Source organism: Uranotaenia lowii, chromosome 2 (genome assembly GCF_029784155.1).
Source record: "Uranotaenia lowii strain MFRU-FL chromosome 2, ASM2978415v1, whole genome shotgun sequence".
NCBI lineage: Eukaryota > Metazoa > Arthropoda > Insecta > Diptera > Culicidae > Uranotaenia > Uranotaenia lowii.
The window spans coordinates 29,645,049-29,666,358 of NC_073692.1; the positions used below are offsets into that span (position 1 = coordinate 29,645,049).

The window sequence follows — 21,310 nt, forward strand, 5'->3', positions numbered from 1 at the left end:
TTGGGCTCGAACTCGCGGACATCGGCTCAGGAGACAACAGACTTGCCAACTGAGCTATATCACAAGCCCAATGGGAATTACTACTGTTATGGTGATTTCGTCGTACATGCCATTCATAAAGTTCAATTATGATCTCGACCACACTCGTAATCATCCTCAATACAGTAAGTTTGCTGGGAAGTAGATTCAACACCAATTAAAAAATTTAGAAGCAGTTATATCTGTTGATGGTTTTCCACAATGTGGAGTCCATAATAGGCACGACTTCCGGACCTCACGACTGGTGTCAATGTCTGCGGTCACCAGTGATTCGACATAGACAAAGTCTTCGACCATGGCCGTAGGAACGAGGGGTGGGGTTTTGGGGGTTCACACCCCCCCCCCCCGCCCCCCTCATGAGGGTCCAAAAAAGCAAGCGAGGTATTCTACTCTACACTTAATGTTTTAAATTCATAATCAAATTATATTGATAGAGCAAAGTTATTCAAGAGTAACAATCTAGACTAAAAACTAATGCCAAAACCTTAAAAACCCATCCCAAGTTCAAAATTCTGCTACAGTTTTTAAAAATTTTCTCAATTGTTCATCGAATAAGGTTGCTGTGCGGTACACGATCGAACAATAAGAGATTCACTGTGTTAACTTATAATTGTATACGATATCTCGCACACAGGCTATCACCAGCACCTCCGTTCGTCGTGTATCAGCCGTCTAACTGGCAAGTCCTTTGTACCTCGTGTAGTGTACCCTCGTAGCTCGGGAGATTTCCCGCCGGTGTTCGAGATCACACAGTTGCCAGAATTTTTCAGCACGTATTCGGGCCGGACAAATACGGGCTGTTTTGTATAAAAACCTGACAAAATCCGGGTATTTGTTTTCAAAATTGTCGATCAAAATCCGGGCAATTCTGGTCAAAACCTAGGAATTACTTATCAAAAAATCAAGAAAGAAAACCTTTCATGATTCTTTTTTTTAAACTTGCTTCAAAAATTTTGGACGCATAAACAAAAATAAATTTACAACACAATTTGTTTTTTTTTTTAAGTTTGATTTAAGAATGAGAATGAGAATAAACTCTGACAGAATCAGGGCTTTTCCAATGAAATGTGGGCAACAGAGTCGAACTTAAGCCCTACAGTAAAAGTGCGGCAGACTGAATTTCTCACCGATTTGGCAGCACTGAAAAAGCTTCTGTAATACTGCCAATAACGTAAGCATTCGCATGACTTCTTGTTGATGTGCAGCTGTGTCGCAGATTGTGAAGTTGATTTTCGTTTTGTGAATATTATTTAATTTGTTCTCCGTTGTGTCAATTGTTAAAATAAAAATTAAGTGCTTCTTTCCGTTTTGCTTCAATGAATTTTCTCTGCATTCTTGATTGATTTCAATTAAAAAATTGAAAGTCACAGTCACACAGATTACAATGGGGGAAAGGTTTCCTAAATGGGCCTATCGGGTTAAATGATTCTACGGCTGTTTGGTGAAATGGCTGACTAGACAGCTTATCTAACCAATGCATTTTGAGGGTGATACGCTTAGAACATAAGGCAAGAAAGAATCTTATGAATTTACAAACACAAAAAAATTTAAAAAATCATACAAGGTTTTGATACATTTTGATGTAATATTTCGACTTTTAAAAATTATACGTAAACAAGCTTAAAACAAAAACTAGGATGGTTTTTGTTTCTTATTTAAATGAACTTTAGAATTAAAACATATTTCAGCTCTTGTGAAGGTTTAATAATGATTATATAGTGGAATAACAGAGTGTTTTTGTGTGCCCTCATCATGTTTGTAAAATGCCTTCATCCGAAAATAACAGGTTAAATATAATAAATAAATGATTTTTATCATTGAATCTTCAAATCTAAGCTCTGAATAACGTCTTAAGAGAGAATTGAAGATCTAAAAACAGATTTGATAAAGTTTTTATCATGGATGAAGTGCCTCCATAGTATGGCAACCCTAACTTTTGTTTTATTCCATAAAATTATAATATACAAGGATTTTATAAAACTTCAGCTTTGTTGTACGGAAATTATTACTTTCTAGCAGTTTCAATTAAATTATACGGAAATATTGCCCAAAAATAGAAGTTTTGTTCAAAACATAAATAGGCGCATTTAGCCCGCACAGTTTGAGGTTCGGCATTTTAGACAACACTTATAATAAAATCGTTTTCTTGGAAACAGAAGAAAATTTTAACATAAAAATTACTCCAATGTATAGAAAACAGATGCCTGCACACGTGAATATAGTTTTTGTACACATATTCGATGTGATATTTGATTAAATCAGTGTTCTGCCTGATAGGCGCATATAGCCCGCTCCTCCCCTACCATGGGTGGCAAAACTCCTCAGATCGGCTTGTCCAGTGAAAGAGAGTGCATTTTTTTTCGCCTGCTCCCCCAATCGGTGCGGGGAGAGATAAATCGCACTGAAATGAAGAGTGAGATTGTCAACACATAAGAGTGAGCGAGAGCATTCATATCCGCTGATGAAGAGAATTCCCTTCTCCGGAAAAATCTGTTGCGCAATGTGCTGAGGAGAATTCGAGAGCTAACTCAGTTTATTCTTGGTACGTTCACAAGAAAAGATGCTACTTTCCGAATCAAAGCTCCCAGCGGTGTCCTGATTTTCTAAAAGCCGTTCTGATCTTAATTGCAATTGATTTTGCAATAAAAACAGTTTAACCTCTTAAACCAATGGTAATCTTCGGTTCAGATGAAATTTGAACGGTGTTTTCGGTATAAACTAAAAGCCACTTAACTTCATATCTCTTCTGCTGCATAAATTAGGGCGTATACTGCACCGCTATTTCGCCTTAATTTATGCAATCTAAGCAGAGCTGCATTTCATTTCCACCAATCTACTGGGGTCCTGAAAAATCCTGGTTTTTGTTCTTCGCGGTGTCCTAATTTTTTGATGAAACCTGTCACCTCTTCTTCGAACGCTACCTTTTGCAAAAAAAAAAATCAAAACAGCTAACAGCAGTAGGCATGGTAGCGGATAGAAATTGTTTATATTTTTTCTACGTTGTGTGGTGGGAGTCTAAATATTTTTTTCCTTCTTTACTCTGAGGTGTATGACTGAAACACAGGGCGCTCTTTGTTTAGAATTCTCTTTCTCCCACTTGGATGCAAATGCTCTCACACTTGCCGTCCGAGTCACTTACAGCTCGTGTAAACTCGGGTAACGAGTGGAGCACGAACAGCGAAAGAGGATTACACTCGGAAGCCGAACTGAAAACAGTGTTGATTGCTCCCGGCTCTTAGTTGTTTGAGAAGAGCCGACCAACCCTGTCCCCTACTTCCCACGAATTTGAAATGGTAAAAATGGGTATGCTCGATTTGAACGACTTTTGACAGTTCGATTGGAACTCCGCGGTGACAGTCTGCCGCACTTTCATTTTAGGCTTTAGGTTGAATCGGACTTTCCAAAATGTTATATTAAATATCCAGGCCAACTCAGTTAAAACCGGACAATCTGGCAACCTTATCATAGAAATGCAGGTCTGAATATTAAATTTCAAATAAAACCCATTTTGGAACTTTTGGTTCCATTTTCCCATAACTGAAATTGTATTTCTACATATTTTCGTATTTTTGGTTTTGTATTTTTGAAGTTTAGGATTTTTGATTTTCAGTTCGAATTATCATAAAAAATTAGGAATGAAAAGCTGCTTTGAAATCCTGGTTCAAATTCGGTGTTGCATTTCATATGAAATTTGAATCATGTTTTTCGAAAATCATATGCGCTCCAATATTTTGATAATAATTTTCCGAATATGAAAAAAGTAAAGTTTTGTTATAAATTCAAATTCAAAGTTCTTAAACTTTATTCTAACACAAAATTTGAACATTTAAAGCTTCTAAGTGGTGATCCAAAATTGAAAACTCAGATTAAGACTCATTATTTGAAATTCTCATTTTAATTCAGATTCACAAAACAGATTAAAAATAAATAATTGAAATAATAAATTAAGATTTAACCGGCACTACAGAATTCAAATAAAAGATTCATAAATGAGGGCTTGGCTCTTAAAATTCTGAATTGGAGATAAGATTCGGAAATCGTATTTTTTGTACATTTCAGAAATCGTATTGAAATTCGGAAACAGATTCAAAGTTCAATTTTTGAATTCAGGTGAAAAATCATAAAAAAATTGGCTTGTGAATGAGTTTTTCAATCAACATAATATTGTTGAAGAATTCAAAATAACATGAGTTTAAATATTTGGTTGTCAATCCAATTTCCAGATTTCCATTTTTTCAATCAGAATTACAGTTGCGTTCAAAAAAGAATGAAATCTCATGAAGCTGCGCACCCACTTTCTACTTTGACAAGCTGCCATTGCTCTCTCGGTTTATATTTTTTCATGAAAAATTCACACAACCTAGTTCAACTATCCAACTAACACTCCACAAAATTTGAAGTCTTAACAATGACGAGAAACAAAGATACAGCTTTTCCCGTAAAAAATGGAAATTTGGAATTGTTTCACTAAATTTGCTGTATCTGTGACAATTTTCATTGAAAAATCTTGAAATTTGGCCCAAAGATGTAAAAATGTTTGATCTAACATCAGGCCAAGTTTCGTCAAAATCGATGAATGTGATCAAAAATGGTGCCGGGTTGAAGATGAGGTTCATTATCGCCTAGCAGACGATTTCATTCTTTTTTGGACGAATGTTAGTATGGAAATCATCGTAATCTTTGTATTCTTGGTTTTTTCTTCCACAAAACCAACATTTATAACAAAGAATGTTGTTAATTGATGGGACCTTATCCTTGCTTTGTTTAGAAATAGAAATTGTTCCAACAGAGCTGGTATTGAAACAAAAGAGCGAAAAGACTATTCGCTTTAATTGTGGATCAAATTTGTTTATCGGTATAATTAGCAGGTAATTTCTGAAACTCTGTTTTTCTTATTTTGGACCCTGTTGAAACATTTTCTCTCTCAATACAAAGTACGAATGAAGTTTCTAGCAATTAACAACATTTTTTGTGATAACGTTTGGTTTTGTGAAAGAAAAACCCAAGAATACATGGATTATGATGTTTTCCATACAATCATCCGTCCAAAAAAGAATGAAATCGTCTGCTGGGCGATAATGAACCTCATTTTTAATCCGGCACCATTTTTGATCACGTTCATCGATTTTGACGAAATTTGGCCTGATATTAGATCATACATTTTTACATCTTTGGATCAAATTTCAAGATTTTTCAATGAAAATGGTCAAAGATACAGCAAATTTAGTGAAACAATTCCAAATTTCTATTTTTTACGGAAAAAGCTGTATCTTTGTTTCCCGTCATTGAAAAGACTTCAAATTTTGTGGAGTGTTAGTTGGATAGTTGAACTAAATTGTGTGAAATTTTCATGAGAAAATACAAACCGAGAGAGCAATGTCAGCTTGTCGAAGTTGGAAGTGGGTGCGTAGCTTCACGCGATTTCATTCTTTTTTGAACGCAACTGTAGTTTGTTCCCAGAATTCAGCAGATAAAGTAGAATTTGGGTCATTTTTTTCAAGTTTCGTTTTATGCAAAATATTCTTAATTATATTTCAAAAAAAAAATCGTCCACAAAATTTTCATTATGGAATTGATTCTTTATGAACAAATATTTTAAAGAAAAGAAAGAAACTGTTAAAGAACCATGAGCTTCACCTAAAAAATCTGCACAAAATTCTAGATTTTCTCGGTGTATTGTTTATCATTATTAATATTGTAGTTTTTTTTTAAAGCCAAATTTCAAATTCAAATCATGAATTTAGTTAAAGTTTGCATCAAGCAAATTTGATCCGAATTTTTTTTTATCTCTTACTTTTTTTTGGAGAATTTTATTTATTTTCATCAAACGTTAAAATCTTGAAACTTGTGAAAGAGTTTGGAAGATTGCGCTTGTTTGATTTGAGTAGAGAATAAGCTTTTTTTTTAAAGAAATTGAAGTCTACCCTTAAAAGAACGTATTTTATGCTCAAATCAAATAACTTTGATCTACCAGACTCTTGAACCAATTCAAAAATTTTAACCATCAATGATAGCAAATACCATATTTTGTTTATAAAGAATTCATTATAAAAAATTTGCTCACCTTTTCTAAAGTTACGATTTAATACGAAAACTATTAATGGGAACTTAAAAATGAATAACCATATGATTACAAACATATTTTGATTATTTTTTTTGTGTTCGTGCGTTGATGGGCAAAAAATCATAGGTAGAATTCAGTCACCAAACTCCCCCCTCCCCCATCAGTCGTTTTTTCCTACGGTCCTGTCTTCGACTATACTTCGAGTTGTCGCCGTCGACCGTGACCCTGTTACTACTGGAAAAGCTGGATCTGTCAGTCTCGGATCCGCAGGCCAGCATATACTTCGCCTTGAACGTATCAATCATCAACCCAATCCTTCCTGCTTCGCGTTTCAGTTTAAGGTAGATCTCATCCGCCGCCTCAGGTCATTTGCTGTCGTCGACAAAGCAGATAAGTTGACTGGATCTGTTGAAAATCGTGCCCCGCATTTCGCCCACCGCCCGTCGAATAACACCTTCTAGAGCCATGTTGAACATCATGCCTTGTCGAAGCCCCCTGCGTGATTCGAATGAACTCGACAATCCGCACACTGCACTGCGTTCCATCCATCGTCGCCTTGATCAGCCTGGTTAGCTTCCCGGAGAAGCCGTTCTCGTCCATAATTTTCCATAGCTCGTCACGGTCGATCTTATTGTATACGGATTAGAAGTCGATGAATAAATGATGCGCAGAGACTTGGTGTTCACTGCATTTTTGGAGGATTTGCCGTAATGTGAAGATCTGGTTCTTCCTGGACCGTCTCTCCATGAAGCCGTCCTGATGACTTCCCCCGAATCTGTTTGATTGTGGCGCTAGGCGGCATTGAGGACAGTGATCGCTCGGAAGTTCTCACAGTCCATTTTGTGCTGTCCTGTGTCCCAGATCCGGACCATCAACCGGTATAGGCAATCGGCCAACTTGTCTGGGCCCATTTTGATGAGTTTGGCTGCGATGCCATCCTTCTCAACCGATTTGTATTTGTTCGAGTAATTCAGTTGTACCTGCGATGTACCTTCTTAAATGTTTTGTAACTAGTTGATTAGTCGACGTTTAGAGTGAAGTTGAAGACCAATGCGGACAGTTCCATTGGAAGGTTCAACCGAGATTGGTTATTAAAAAGCGTACGAAGTGTACTGGAATATGCTGCACCTGTTTGGGCACCTTACCAATCCGTTCACATCGAAAGGATAGAGAGGGTCCAGAAAAAATTTCTTAGCTACGCATTACGAAGATTGCCATGGCGAGATTCTGTACGTTTACCACCTTATTCCGAGAGATGTGGTCTTCTGTCACTGACGTCTTTGAGTAAAAGGAGGACGTACTTGCAACGGATCTTCGTATACGACATCTTAACAAACGTTATTGATTGCCCGCAACTGCTGCATTCTCTCAATTTGCACGCTCCAGCTCGACAACTACGCAACCAAAATTTTCTCTGGCTACAAAGAAGCAGGACGAGTTTTGGCCAAAATCATCCACTACATCGATGATGTCGTGCTTTCAACGACTTTAAGTCTGTATGACTTCACGGTCAAAGACTCCAAATAAATAAATAAATAATGGCATCGACTTTTCGAAAGCCTATTACTCAGTATATTCCAAGGAGAAATCGACCATGTGCTTGCTCGGCTAAAATCCCGAGTCGATGGGTGGGGTTAGAGAATTGCAGGTTCGAGTCCTGCCGGTGAGCCATTCATGATATTTACGGCTTATGTTCTTTCGTTATTTGATAGCTCATGTTTCTCTAATTCTTTCCATCACCTACGAAAATATATAAATCGGCACCATTCGGAGCCGTCGGCATCTGATTTTGTTTTTTTTCGGAAATAATACCCAGATCCCAGAAATTTTCACTCACGTAGCACAAATCGTCTGTTTATCATCCTCAAGCAGCTTGCTGTGACCGTACAATCCGATGATGGTCATTTTCGAACCGAAATTCTAACCCGTTACACAATAAACTAATTCGGAAAATCCGAAGCGAGAGCAAAATCAAAACAGTTCATTCGGCCACTCATCAAGAATGAACCTCTGTCACTTTACCCACATCGACTCCGGGAATAAGGTGGCAAATCTCACGGTGACTTCGAGGTGAGGTGACAATCATCACGTCACGCGCGGCGCAGAATAAGGGCCTATGTGTATTTGTCACTATTTGTAAGTTTCCTGTAAGAGTTGTCAATGTCGTCGGTAAAGCAGATAAGTTGACTGGATCCGTTGAAAATCGTGCTCCGCATTTCGCGACCGCTGCTCGTTGAATAACACCTGACAAAAGGTTGATTATGTGCAACACGAGGTCCCATAGTGGTCATATCACCTCTTATTCACAACTCCTATCTCAACCTCCCCGTGGTACCGGCTGGGATGCGAGTACTCTAAGCGGAGATCGAGTTCCAAACCCCGGTGGATGTTTTGGTCGCATGCAGACTGAGAAGGTGGCCGCACGCGTCTGTTCTCAAGATCATGGGAACTTTGGCGACGACTTTTAACATGAAAACACGGACACTTTAGCTGCTCCATTGTCGAAGGATTCAACGACAATCCTCGGTTTGGTCTACAGTTTTTTTTGTGTAATTGGTCGGTTCGATTTTCGTGAAAGTTGATATAACGATATTTCGAGGCCGGAAATTGTTTCTGATAAGATGAAGACCTAAGACACCAAGCTCACGAAACGGCTGCCAGCAGTCTCGCATTCCAAAAGACCCTTGCTACCCTTTTTAAGAGCGAAAGATTCAACTCATTTTCGGCAACTGTTTCGCAAAAGCAAAAGGCACAATCAGCTTTAACAACTTAATATAGGCAGATATCTTATTCGACTATATTTTTTCTACTAGCAAAAGTCTTTTACAGTTTGTCCAGCGGAAGTCCCAATCCTTTTTAGTTTTTTTAAAATAAGCAATAAATTCATGCAAATTTTACATGTCGCCATTTTTTCTAACTAAAGAATGATTACTTCAGCTCCAACAATTCTGGAATTGATAGTTGTGCAAGTCTTGGATACTAATTCAAAATTATAGCTTTTGTCAATTAATAAGCGTAGGAATTCAGATTTCCAGATATGCTACCGTTTAACAATAGTGAAACAAATTTTTAATTAATCGTTTGACACAATTAAAAAACACTCACATCCTTTGGTCGGTATGATAACCGTCTGTCCGGGGGCAACGGCATTCACATCAAACTCCTCCTCCGCCCGGCCACTCGCCTTCTGGTCACCCCGCCGGGGCTGCGTTTTCACATGGAACGAATATTTCGTCGCCATCCGGAGGTTCTTCACCGTCATCGTGTACTGCTTGCTGCTTCTGAAAAGTTGAAGTAGAACCCGGTTTCAAACCTTCTTCTAGTTAGCTAAAAGCTGTAGAGATAAAAATTTCGCTCCTCCAACCAAACTTACCCACTACTTTCAGAATCATCGGTCAGAACCTTGGAGCGACAGCGATGCGGGCCCCAGCTCTGCAGCTCGCAGTAGTACACATTGAACGATCGGGACGCCCGGCCGCGACGACCTTTGGCTGCCGAAGGCTTCCGTTTCGAGCCGGCTTCTTCAGCTTCGTCCGCTTCCAGCGCTCCCACTTCCCAGGTGAGATTGACCGATTTATAGTCCGGCTCGCCGCTTAGATATCGTACATCTGCGTAGAGAAGAGAGAAGGAAAAGAATTAAAATTTTTGCCCTGAATGGGTGCTTCTCCGTTGCGGAGCTACTGTTAAGCTTATCCTCGGACAGATGTAAATTGTTTTGGAATAAACCAACAAAGGGAAAATAACAATGTTTGGTTTAATTGGACCATTCGCTGGATAAACGCTGAATCGGGCAAATTGTTTGTTGTGGTGAGAGCATTTTGCGAAAGAAATGGACCATAAAAATTGTACTAGTTAGACACAAATTTTCTCAATTAGAATAGAAGCAGTGGTCGGTAACCATATTTATGGATTTCAATCTCGAAGTAAGAAATAGTTTTCTCAGTGAAACGAATGACATCGTCATCAAGACGTTTATTACCAAAATAAAACCTTCAGTATGAATAACAAATCGGAATATAAATCGAAATAAACATCATTCAAATGCGGCTTAATTCTGGAGTCAAAAGGATGCCGACCCCTGGAATTGAGGCATTAAGACTTTATGGTTCTGTTTCTGTTAGTAAATTAGAACTGTGGCAATAAGAAGTACAATTTTCATAATTGGCACGCGTTTATATGAGTTCCTGGAACTAAAATTCAAGTCCTACTTTCCAAGTGCCAATAAATCCTATCATGAAGCTAGAACGTAAACTTTAATCTCAAATAAGAGTTTTGAATTGATCCAATTTTTCTTCGCATTACTACTCTCTCGATTCGATAGAAGGAAAGAAAGTTTGATTTGTTAAAGCTTAAGTTCACAACTCAAGTGAGTGCTGCTGCAGATGTTGAGATTGTTTGACAAATACCTAGGCTAGAGTTCAGATCAGATAGCAAGGTTTGCAATTAGCAATTAGCCGACATTGTAGGCTAATAACTTTCCATCATCAGTGCAATCTTTATTTTATTAGCAGCGCCCGTTATCAAACCCGGTTCAATCTGATGGTGCTCACATTGTTGTTGTCCCACTATAGCAGCGGTCGGGGAACCGGGGTAAATTACCCCAAATGGGGTAAAAGTGAAATTCTTGGGGGTAACAGTGAATATTTTGTGATTGAAAATTTTATATTTTCATTTTGCAATTTTATGAATTTGTTGGTGCATAATATGAAGATGCTGAAAAAATTTCGATTTCGTTTTTTTGCTCTTCGACATGGGGTGATATCAACTTAAATAAAAATGTTTTGGGGTAATGATACAAAAAGTTCCCCGACCCCTGCACTATAGGAATCAAACGATTTGTTTTATGAAAGTTTAACGTTTGGATAAGATTTCCTTCAAGAGTGCCATTTTCCCTAATATTGTAATCCTTACAATTATAAGTTTAAAACCACATTTTTAAATTTAGTATTCCAACAAACAAGCTGAAAAACAATAATGAACAGTTGTTTCTGTGTGTAGGCGTTTTGGGGTAAGCGAAACTCCAAACTATCACCCCGTAATGACGAGCTACAAATTGCATGCGAACATCCCCAATTTCACAGCACCAGATTTATATCTATGCTAATAGATCTTTGCTCTGTTTGCGCTGCTGCAATCTTTGTGGAAACTAAGAAATGTAGCGCAATAAACAATTCTGGCTCAAATTAACCCGAGACGACGAAGATGGGTACCCCTACTGCACAAATTCATCAACGACAAACGAAACAAAAAGGAGGAGAAATTTTCTCGCTGCGCTCTGGTTGAAATCTTGCAGATTCGACGTTGTTCGTTATCGTTGAGGTGTCATTTTCGAGCAATAAAACCAGCTGAATATGCCAGTTACTGCATATTGCACCTTTCTGGTGTGGAACATAAAACTTGCCAGATCAGTCTGGCTAGTATTAAAGAAATCCATTGTTTTACACGGTGACCTTTTCCTGAAGATAAGATCATTGAGATTGCAGTGGCATAAAATGCGGGTACAATTTATGTCTCATTGACAGTGGGAGCAATTTTTCACATTCAAAATTTTATGTTCCCTGCTATACAAAACGCCGCAGTTTGAAACATGGCCATGAGATATGGCATAAGATCTAAAATTTTAATACTCGTCCTAAGCACATCTAAACCAGCTTACAATTCTTGGCTGCTTCCCAATTGATCTAATGTCATAAATTTTTGACGGTCGCCAAAGAAGGATAATTGTCGCTACAATTTTTTTTGTCTAAACTCAAGACGAGGTCGGCATCAGTTTTGCAGTGCTTTGCTGCACGTTCTGAAGCGCTCAGCCCATCAATTCAGGTTTAAGCGTTTACTATGGATAGTAGACTAGTTCACTTTTCGGCTTTTTTCGCTGATCACAACGCCACTTACAGGGTTTGATCCTCATTCATTTTCAAGAACTCTGGCCGAATTTGAGCTCATTTGAGTAAGTTTCCAGCGTGCGCTAGAAGTTTTATTGAAAAAAGTCCGTTTTTCTGGAAAATTTTCGTAGATGTGTTCTAGCAAGCTGTTGTTAATATAAAATGATAATTTTATAGTGCTCGGTGATTGGTATGACAAGCATTCGTATGGACCTGTTTTAGATAATTGACTAAAACAAACCGAAAAAATTTAAAAATTCATAAACTACCAACTTTTACAGAAAATTTACTTACAAGTTGAGAGCTTATTTTCGATATAAACTTTTCATAAAAAGATAGCCTTATTTATAACCTTTAATTTGATGTATAGGGTAAGTGAGCCTTAACTTGGCATGCTCCTAATCGTGGCATGCCAAAATGCATTTTGGTGATTTTCATGTCAAACATACGCCTAAAAATGAAAAAAAAAATTAAACATAAAAGGAAATCGCATATGGCAACATTCTACATGGCATTTGTCCACAATTGAATCCAAATGACTGCGTAATATTTTTTTTTTCGCATGACAAACTGCAAATAAAATTATGATCTTCGGAAAAAAATCTAAAATGAACCTACCTTGCTAGTGCATCTGCCATCGTCGGATTGATTTTGAAAACTCACTTCCTTATGGAAAAATCACTCAAAATTACCGTTGGTTGCAGCAAAACATGGCAAAAAATATAAAATTATAACTTACTCCAAAAAACGTAAATTTTCTATCTAGAATTCAAGAAAATATAAACATATTTTTTGCATAATCTTGGCATGCAATTCCACAAATAGAAGTATGCATGTATGTGTGAAAACGACATCAGCAGGCAGTCGGCAGCCGGCGGCAGTTCGTCGGCCGACGGTGCACAGTGGTCTGGAAATTGAAAAGCCGGTCGAAAGTAAAATGAATGATTGAAATAAATTAAAAATATCTGGAATGTATTTTGAACTATAATCAATTTATTTATCTCTCAAGCCGACTCAAGCGTATTTGGCATCTTAGTTGGAATTATAATGTCACGATTTGAGCTGCTCTTTAATGGGAAATTTCGAGAACTTTTCTTCTCAATAAAATTTACCTCTTAATAAATAAATTTACCGTATCCGAATCCGAATTGATATCTTGGATCTCTATGTTGAAGTTACTATCCATACCCAAAAAATTCCACATTTGGAAATGAGGTTTAACGCATTTTGATTTAATTTGATTTGTATTGAAGATGAACATTTGCTGCATATGTGTCGCTTAGAAAGGAATTGTTATAAAGCTCAAATTATGACACTCTAAATACTATGTTTATTTAAAAAAAATAATTGCACTGCAATGTTGAAATACTATGTTGTAACGAACTTGAACTTTTATTGTTTGCAATTTCATGTGAAATCAAAAATAATATTTTGACCAAGTTTGTTTCTTATTATAGATCACTGTGCATCAGCAGGAGGTGTTTGTTCTCTGTGGGAAAGGAATATGCGAAAGAAGCGCTGCCGAGTTTGGGTGATGATTTTGCATGAGTGCGAGTGGGATGCAGCTTGAATTACACCCAGCTTTTGAATTTGCTGTTAGCTTCCATTGCCTATAGTTTCCAAACGAATGATTGAGATGCAGTCTATTTCTATCAGGCTGGCTGGAGTGAGCGAAAGTTTGTCTTGTTTTGCTATCCGATTGCTAGAAAATTCCTAAGGGCGACATTTTAAATATGTATGATTCAAAGAATCGTTCGCTGACTTAAGTTTTAGCTTTAGCTTGCTTCTTGCCTCGATCATAATGGTTTTTAAAATGTCTCTCCTTCTTTTATGGGAGTGGAATAAAAAAAATATGAACTTTTACAATTTATGTTAACCTGTTAACTTCAATAGAAACAGATCTATCATGATTGCATGTTAAAGATTCAGCAAACGATTTGTTTGCTTGAATCACAGAGAACAGAGGTCGGGCTGGAGCTCAAATCTTGTGTAAAAATGCCAACCGTTATTTTAAAGGAAAAAAATAACTCAGCATATAGCCACTAGATGTCATTAAAAACAAACTTAACGAAGATTTATTTATTTTCGTCAAACATGCACGCTAAGGTAAAATCACGTTCAAGCATTAATATACAACCTGTCTGAACATTTTTGAATGGTTATTTGGTATTTGGAAATGAAATTAAAAAAAAAAAAATAGAAAAGTTTCATTATGTATACAAACGACAAAGTTTTAGATGGTTTACTTACTAACATGATTGACAATTGAAAAGCTATCGATCCAACGTTTTAAAGGAATGGCTGTAAAATCTTTATCTTTTGTTCGCATTTTACTGTGCAAACTTTATCCAACTTGATTAACTATAATTATCAACAGGAAAAACTAAAAATTTCTTCATATTTTTTACAGAGGTATTGATAGCATAGGGCATAGGTCTATCAAATTTACTTTTTCCGAGATGCACATAGTTATGACTTATTTGGAGGCGTGTTTGGTTTTTTTTTCTATGGGCTCTCGTTTTTTTATGAAAGTTTTAACTTTGGAAGCAAAATAAAAATCCTTGAAAAAAAATTGTAGACCTAAAGGCCACGCAACGCATGTAGGAAAAATGAAGAAACCTTAATTGATTAGAAAATAACAAATTGATTCAAAATTAGTATTTTTTTTTTATAATGGTGTGTTGGTTTATCACTTTCTAATGATTAATTCACTAGAAACTAAGGAATTTGAGCATTTCCAAGCGCCCAAATATTAGAATTCAGAACAACAGACACTTTACAAATTTGTATTGATTCGTAGGAAACAAAAATGATGCTTGCTGTGTAAGTTATAAACAGTATTCAAAAACAACCATTAAATGATTGATTGAATGATTATATAATTTGAACTGATGAAAACACTCATTTGAGCCTCAGGATTCAAACCATTTAAACTCTAGCCAACTATTTTTTATGAATCGATATTTACAGTAACATTTTATGTGAGTAAAATGTAAAACTAGTTAATAAATTAAAATGAGTGAGAAAATTGGAGCGTGTGAAACGCAAATTTTTATGTAAACAACAATTTCCGACCACGTGGCGACGAAAATTCAAAACATTATCAGGGATGCCAATTTGATGAAAATTTCTTTTTTCTTAGAAATCTTGGGCCACAATTCGATTTACATTATTTTGCGATATTGAATTCCTCTAAAGAAATGCTATCTAGTGTAATGATACCAGATTAGCTGGTTTTATTTACGAGCTTAAGGTCGCGGTTCACCTCAGGTGAAAATGAAAATGAAAAATCTTATTTTATCAAAAACTCAAAGATGTGACACTTATTGGCTTTGTAACAGGGTGGAATCGTTGGGGAATTGTTAAAAGATGAATTTTGAACTGGCCTCGGTGTTCAAAACCTCTTTAAAATGTTTTATTTTCGATTCTCCTGATTTTCACCGCGGAAATTTGCTCATGTTGGAGGAATCGAAATAAAAAAACATTTTTAAGAAGTGCTACAAAGCCAATATGTGTCACATTTTTGAGTTTTTGATAAAATAAGATTTTTCATTTTCACCTGAGGTGTAACGCGACCTTTACGCGGATTTTCAAAGAAAAAAAATTAGGAAAGCGAGGTTTGGGGTGGTATGGATTTTGAGGAATAAAAGCTCGGTTTTTCCAGGATATAACCACAATTTTGGCGAAATCGAAACCAAAAGCTCCAATAAAACTAACGATTTATGATTTTTGCGTCAAATAACAGTTCTTGCTTAATGAACTTATAACCATTTTATAAATTATAAATAAGATCAATGCCACTGAGGTGTCTCGAGAAACCAAAAATTCATGTTCACTCCTGAAACTGATCAGCCCGGTTTTTAATTTTAAAGTTTTGAGTTCCAATGAGCGGATTTTCCAAAGATTTCTGGTAAAAATGTCCGGGTTTGTCTGGCCTGGATACGTTCTGGAAAGGTTAATCATGTGACATTTTGAATTTTGTCACTTTCTTAAATATATCCAAAAATCTTCTTAGATTTCACATCCAATCGAACTCAATTCCAATTGAAAATATAAATCCCTCTAAAAACTAACTTAATTATGATATTGGTTGCGTTTTAGGAAGTTGAAGATTAGTTGCATAAGACTGAAAGCAGTTTTAAAAAAACATCTGGCACCTCTTTTGAGTAACGGGGCAGTTCGTTTAGTTTTCGTTAACTTAGCAATCAGCACCATCTAGTTGCTATATGCTGAGTAATATTTGAACGAAATACTAACGTATTTGAATTCAAATCCTTACACACGTTTTGGGCTCATTTTTGTTCTGGGCCAGACCTCTGTTCTCTGTGCTTGAATAATGAACATATTTATGTTAACCAACGCAATAGTTTGGAACTTATAATAGAAATTATAAACACACAAAACCTGAAATAAACAAGTAAAGCTTTTTCACGTAAGATTATAATTCTACATGCAAATATCAATTATAAAAATTGATTGACATTTCGTTCTTTCGACTTTTTGAAAACAATACAGAACATTGATGTGCTTCCTTACGGGATATTTTCAATGAATTCGTGGGGGCTGTTGTTGTATTAGTGAGGCAAGTTTTTCCTAGAGACGGTCAATTTAAGGAACTCTTAAAGGGCCAAAATTCGGCGCGGGGGCTACAATAAGGAGCATTTCAATCAATAGTTTGATCAGGTTTATTTCAAATTATCAACCGCTTTCAAGCAAGGACATATTTTATTGCATTTCAGGCTAGTAAGCAATCATATTTGTCGAAGGACTTTTGAAGGTACACATTACAGGAACACTACAATCATGGGGAATCTAGTCAACCATGCCTAAGGGGCCAAGATTGGGTACATTTACCCTAACACTTAATGATGTCGTTTAAATCATTTTTATCGTTTTAGTCATTATTCAAATTTTTCAATTATTTAAATTTTTGTCATTTTTGTCATTTTTGACATTTTTGTCATGTTGTCATTTTTCAAATTTTTCAAATTTTTCTATTTTTCGTCATTTTTGAAATTTTTGTCATTGTTCTGTTAGAAAATGACAAAAATGACAAAAATGACAAAAATGACAAAAATGACAAAAATGACAAAAATGACAAAAATGACAAAAATGACAAAAATGACAAAAATGACAAAAATGACAAAAATGACAAAAATGACAAAAATGACAAAAATGACAAAAATGACAAAAATGACAAAAATGACAAAAATGACAAAAATGACAAAAATGACAAAAATGACTAAAATGACTAAAATGACTAAAATGACTAAAATGACTAAAATGACAAAAATGACAAAAATGACAAAAATGACAAAAATGACAAAAATGACAAAAATGACAAAAATGACAAAAATTACAAAAATTACAAAAATTACAAAAATTACAAAAATTACAAAAATTACAAAAATGACAAAAATGACAAAAATGACAAAAATGACAAAAATGACAAAAATGACAAAAATGACAAAAATGACAAAAATGACAAAAATGACAAAAATGACAAAAATGACAAAAATGACAAAAATGACAAAAATGACAAAAATGACAAAAATGACAAAAATGACAAAAATGACAAAAATTACAAAAATGACAAAAATGACAAAAATGACAAAAATGACAAAAATGACAAAAATGACAGAAATGATAAAAATGATAAAAATGACAAAAATGAAAAAAACGACAAAAATGACAAAAATGACAAAAATGACAAAAATGACAAAAATGACAAAAATGACAAAAATGATAAAAATGACAAAAATGACAAAAATGACAAAAATGACAAAAATGACAAAAATGACAACAATGACAAAAATAACAAAAATGACAAAAATGACAAAAATGACAAAAATGATAAAAATGACAAAAATGACAAAAATGACAAAAATGACAAAAATGACAAAAATGACAAAAATGACAAAAGTGACAAAAATGACAAAAGTGACAAAAATGACAAAAATGACAAAAATGTCAAAAATGATAACAATGATAAAAATGACAAAAATGACAAAAATGACAAAAATGACAAAAATGACAAAAATGACAAAAATTACAAAAATTACAAAAATGACAAAAATGACAAAAATGACAAAAATGACAAAAATGACAAAAATGACAAAAACGACAGAAATGACAAAAATGACAAAAATAACAATATTGACAAAAATTACAAAAAATACAAATATTACAAAAATTACAAAAATGACAAAAATTACAAAAATGACAAAAATTACTTATATTACTAAAATTACAAAAATGACAATAATGACGAAAGTGACAAAAATGACAAAAAAGACAAAATTGATTAAAAGACAAAAATGACAATAAAAAATCAAAACATACAAAAATGACTAAATTGACAAAAATGTCGAAAACGGCAAAAATGACAAAAATGCCAAAAATGACAAAAAATACAAAATGACAAAAAAATGATAAAATTGACAAAAATGAAAAAATGACGAGAATGACAAAAATTGACAAAATAACAAAAATTACAAAAATTACAAAAATGACAATAATTTCAAAAATGACAATAATTACAAAATTGACAAAAATTACAGAGAATTACCAAATTGTCAAAAATGATGACAAAATTAAAAAAAAAAAAGACAAATATGCTTAATGTTGTAACTAAAAATTGATTTTTGGTATTGCTGGTTTTACGCTTTCCGAGTCAAATATAATTGAAGTAGGTACCTTTGTACCTACAAAAGGTTAAAATCATAAATCCCAACAAGAGAATTACCTTTCTTCAAAAAGACGGATCGTTTTCACCTCTTAACTTAGTCATTCCGGCAGCCTCTGGATGGTCAATTTGACATTAACCTATACACAGGTACGTACAATCATCGGTGCGCAATAAAAGAAAGTACATAATCGAGCCGTGGGTCGTACAGCATCGTCGTTGTTGTTGACCTTTGATCGAATGAAACTTCGTCATAATGATTATCCGCACCAATATGCTTGGTGGCCCGGCTACATTTCGCAAAATCCCATTCGCATCTTTGATAAAGCCATAAAACCCTCCCCGTTTCGGGACTGAGTCGCCGTAGATTGTCGATCGCTCCAGGTGTCTTATAAGATCCGGCCCCAGTCGAACAACGGACAGGCAGCTGATCGCCATGGGATGAGTCGGATATTCATGGCTCACGTTTGCCGGAAGGAAATGGAAAAAATGGTGCTCGCCAGCTAGCTAGCGGGTGGGATGAGATATAAATTTTTACCACCCAATCAATTGGGGGAATCGTCTCGGTTTCGCCTCGTTAGTGTTACCAGGGGCGGAAATCGTGTTGGTAGCACAAATAATTAAGCCAATTTAATGTTTAGCAAATTTCAGATAATTGAATACCACCTGCCGGTGTCCAGTGCTAGCCACCTGCCTGTTTTAATTATTTTGGGAAGTCCCTGTTGCTGGCAAGACTTTACAAGACATAAGTCCCCTGGAAAGATTTTACGGATGGCAACCTCAATCTAAATATTCAAAACCATCAGGAAAAGTGGAGGTTTCAACTTCTATTGCCAAGGTTCTTTTTCATTCCAATGCCAAAATGCCAATACGTGTGCCTGGATCCTCAGCAAAAAAGCAACCTCATACCGAACCAGGAGAAGATCCAGATGGAAAGGTTGCCGGGCACGTAAAAGGTCACACTCGGCAAGTGATCTCTCGGTCTCAAAGCACCAGTAACGATTTCCCTATCAACCGTAAATCAAAAGATTATCGCTCGCCTTGCTGTTGGCGTGTGGTTTGAAGTTCCTCAAACGACTTTGGCGAATTGCCAAGGTTGAATCATGTTTTGCGGGCGGATGATGATTACAGGCAGACAGTTGAGTTGAGGAGACTAGAAATTGGCCATTAAACGTGCTGCTCAGTTGTTCCGATGATGATCGGACAAAAGCATAACTTTTACTTATATCCCTCCTTCAGGAAAGTTAAAACGACGATGCTCCAGGTAGATCATAACCATGAATGTGCACTTTTATGACTGAATTCGTTTCCTTGCTGTTACAATGGATACCGACATACAGATGTTTCAGCTTTTAGCACCCGAGATTTGCATTTTTTTTGCATACGTTTTTAATTTAGCAGGTGAGAATTTATGACTGCTAGTTGATCTTGAGTGTTTATGAGCGTTAAATATCTGGTTTGTTTCTTTTCAATGATTTTTGTTATACCTTGTTAGATTATCCACGGTAACATGTTCGAGGTTAAATGAAAAAAAAAATGCGTTTTAAAGCCTGTCTCAATTCAAATTGCATAACTGAAAAGAGCCGCCGTAGAAAATAACCCATTGTACCTGGTATTATATTACTCCTTTCCAAGGCCGGATTAAGAGGGGGATAGATTGTTTCGAACCCCCCGGCTCATGGGGTCTTTCTAGATAAAATCAACATAATTAAAAACACCCTGCTTTAAGTTATAGAAAACCAAAAATAGAAACTAACCCCCTTATTCTGCGCCGCGCGTGAGGTGACGATAGTCGAGTCGAGTCGGAGTCACGTGAGTCTCGTCACCTTATTCCCGAAGCCGATGTGACAGAGGTTCATGCCCAGCTGACTACTAGATTAGGATAAGAACTTAAAAAGTTCATTCTAAAATACGTTTTTCCCCTAAAGCGACTACTGGAATCAGTGGAACTTGGGTGACTCGACTATCGTTACCTCACACGCGGCGCAGAATAAGGGGGTAAATCTAAAATCTGAAATGAAACTGTTGATTGAAACCAACTTGGGAATGAAAGAACGTTCTTTTGGAATTTCTTATCGATTTATTACAGGAACGATTAAAATTTTCTTGCGGAAATGTTTAAGGTTAGTTTTAGAAATTTTAACAATCACTCCAAACTCACATTTAGTGTTCATTTATGCTCCTTTCATAAGTTTTTCCCATCGCCTCCGGATGTAAAGGGTCTTATTTGGATTGATAAACTGGGTAATTACCTGCACTTTATAAATCCTCTCGCAGTATCTAATCGGTACTACAAATGAATATAATAATAAATTTGGAGCAGTTTATGATTTAAATGTACTAACCTTAACGAATATAAACTTTGATGCAAATAGCCACAATGCAAGCCTCCACATTCCACGATACAATTATTCAGTTCGTACTAAAACCACTGATAAGCTGATATAACTCCCCCTGCGTAGGAGAAAATTTTTCATCGCCCAGAGCTCATCATTCCCTAAGCGTCGTTTCCCGATCATGATCAAATTTTCGATGTTTTCGTAAATCATTCAGTTTTCAACAATTCGAAAATATTTTTCATGAAGAGTAATGTTACTCAGTTTGTTTAAATTTTAATTTCAATGTATCGGATCAATTCCA

At 35.8% G+C, this 21,310-nt stretch overlaps 1 protein-coding gene across 1 annotated transcript in view; it reads right to left on the minus strand.

The window, feature by feature from the left end:
* The window catches only part of LOC129744976 (uncharacterized), a 153,469-nt gene that overhangs the window by 2,543 nt on the left and 129,616 nt on the right, over positions 1-21,310 (minus strand). The window contains exons 2-3 of the mRNA XM_055737801.1: positions 9,477-9,711; positions 9,209-9,384 (exon numbers count right to left, since the gene is read on the minus strand). Coding sequence (XP_055593776.1) covers positions 9,209-9,384; positions 9,477-9,711 — 411 coding nt within the window. The remainder of the gene's footprint in view (positions 1-9,208; positions 9,385-9,476; positions 9,712-21,310) is intronic.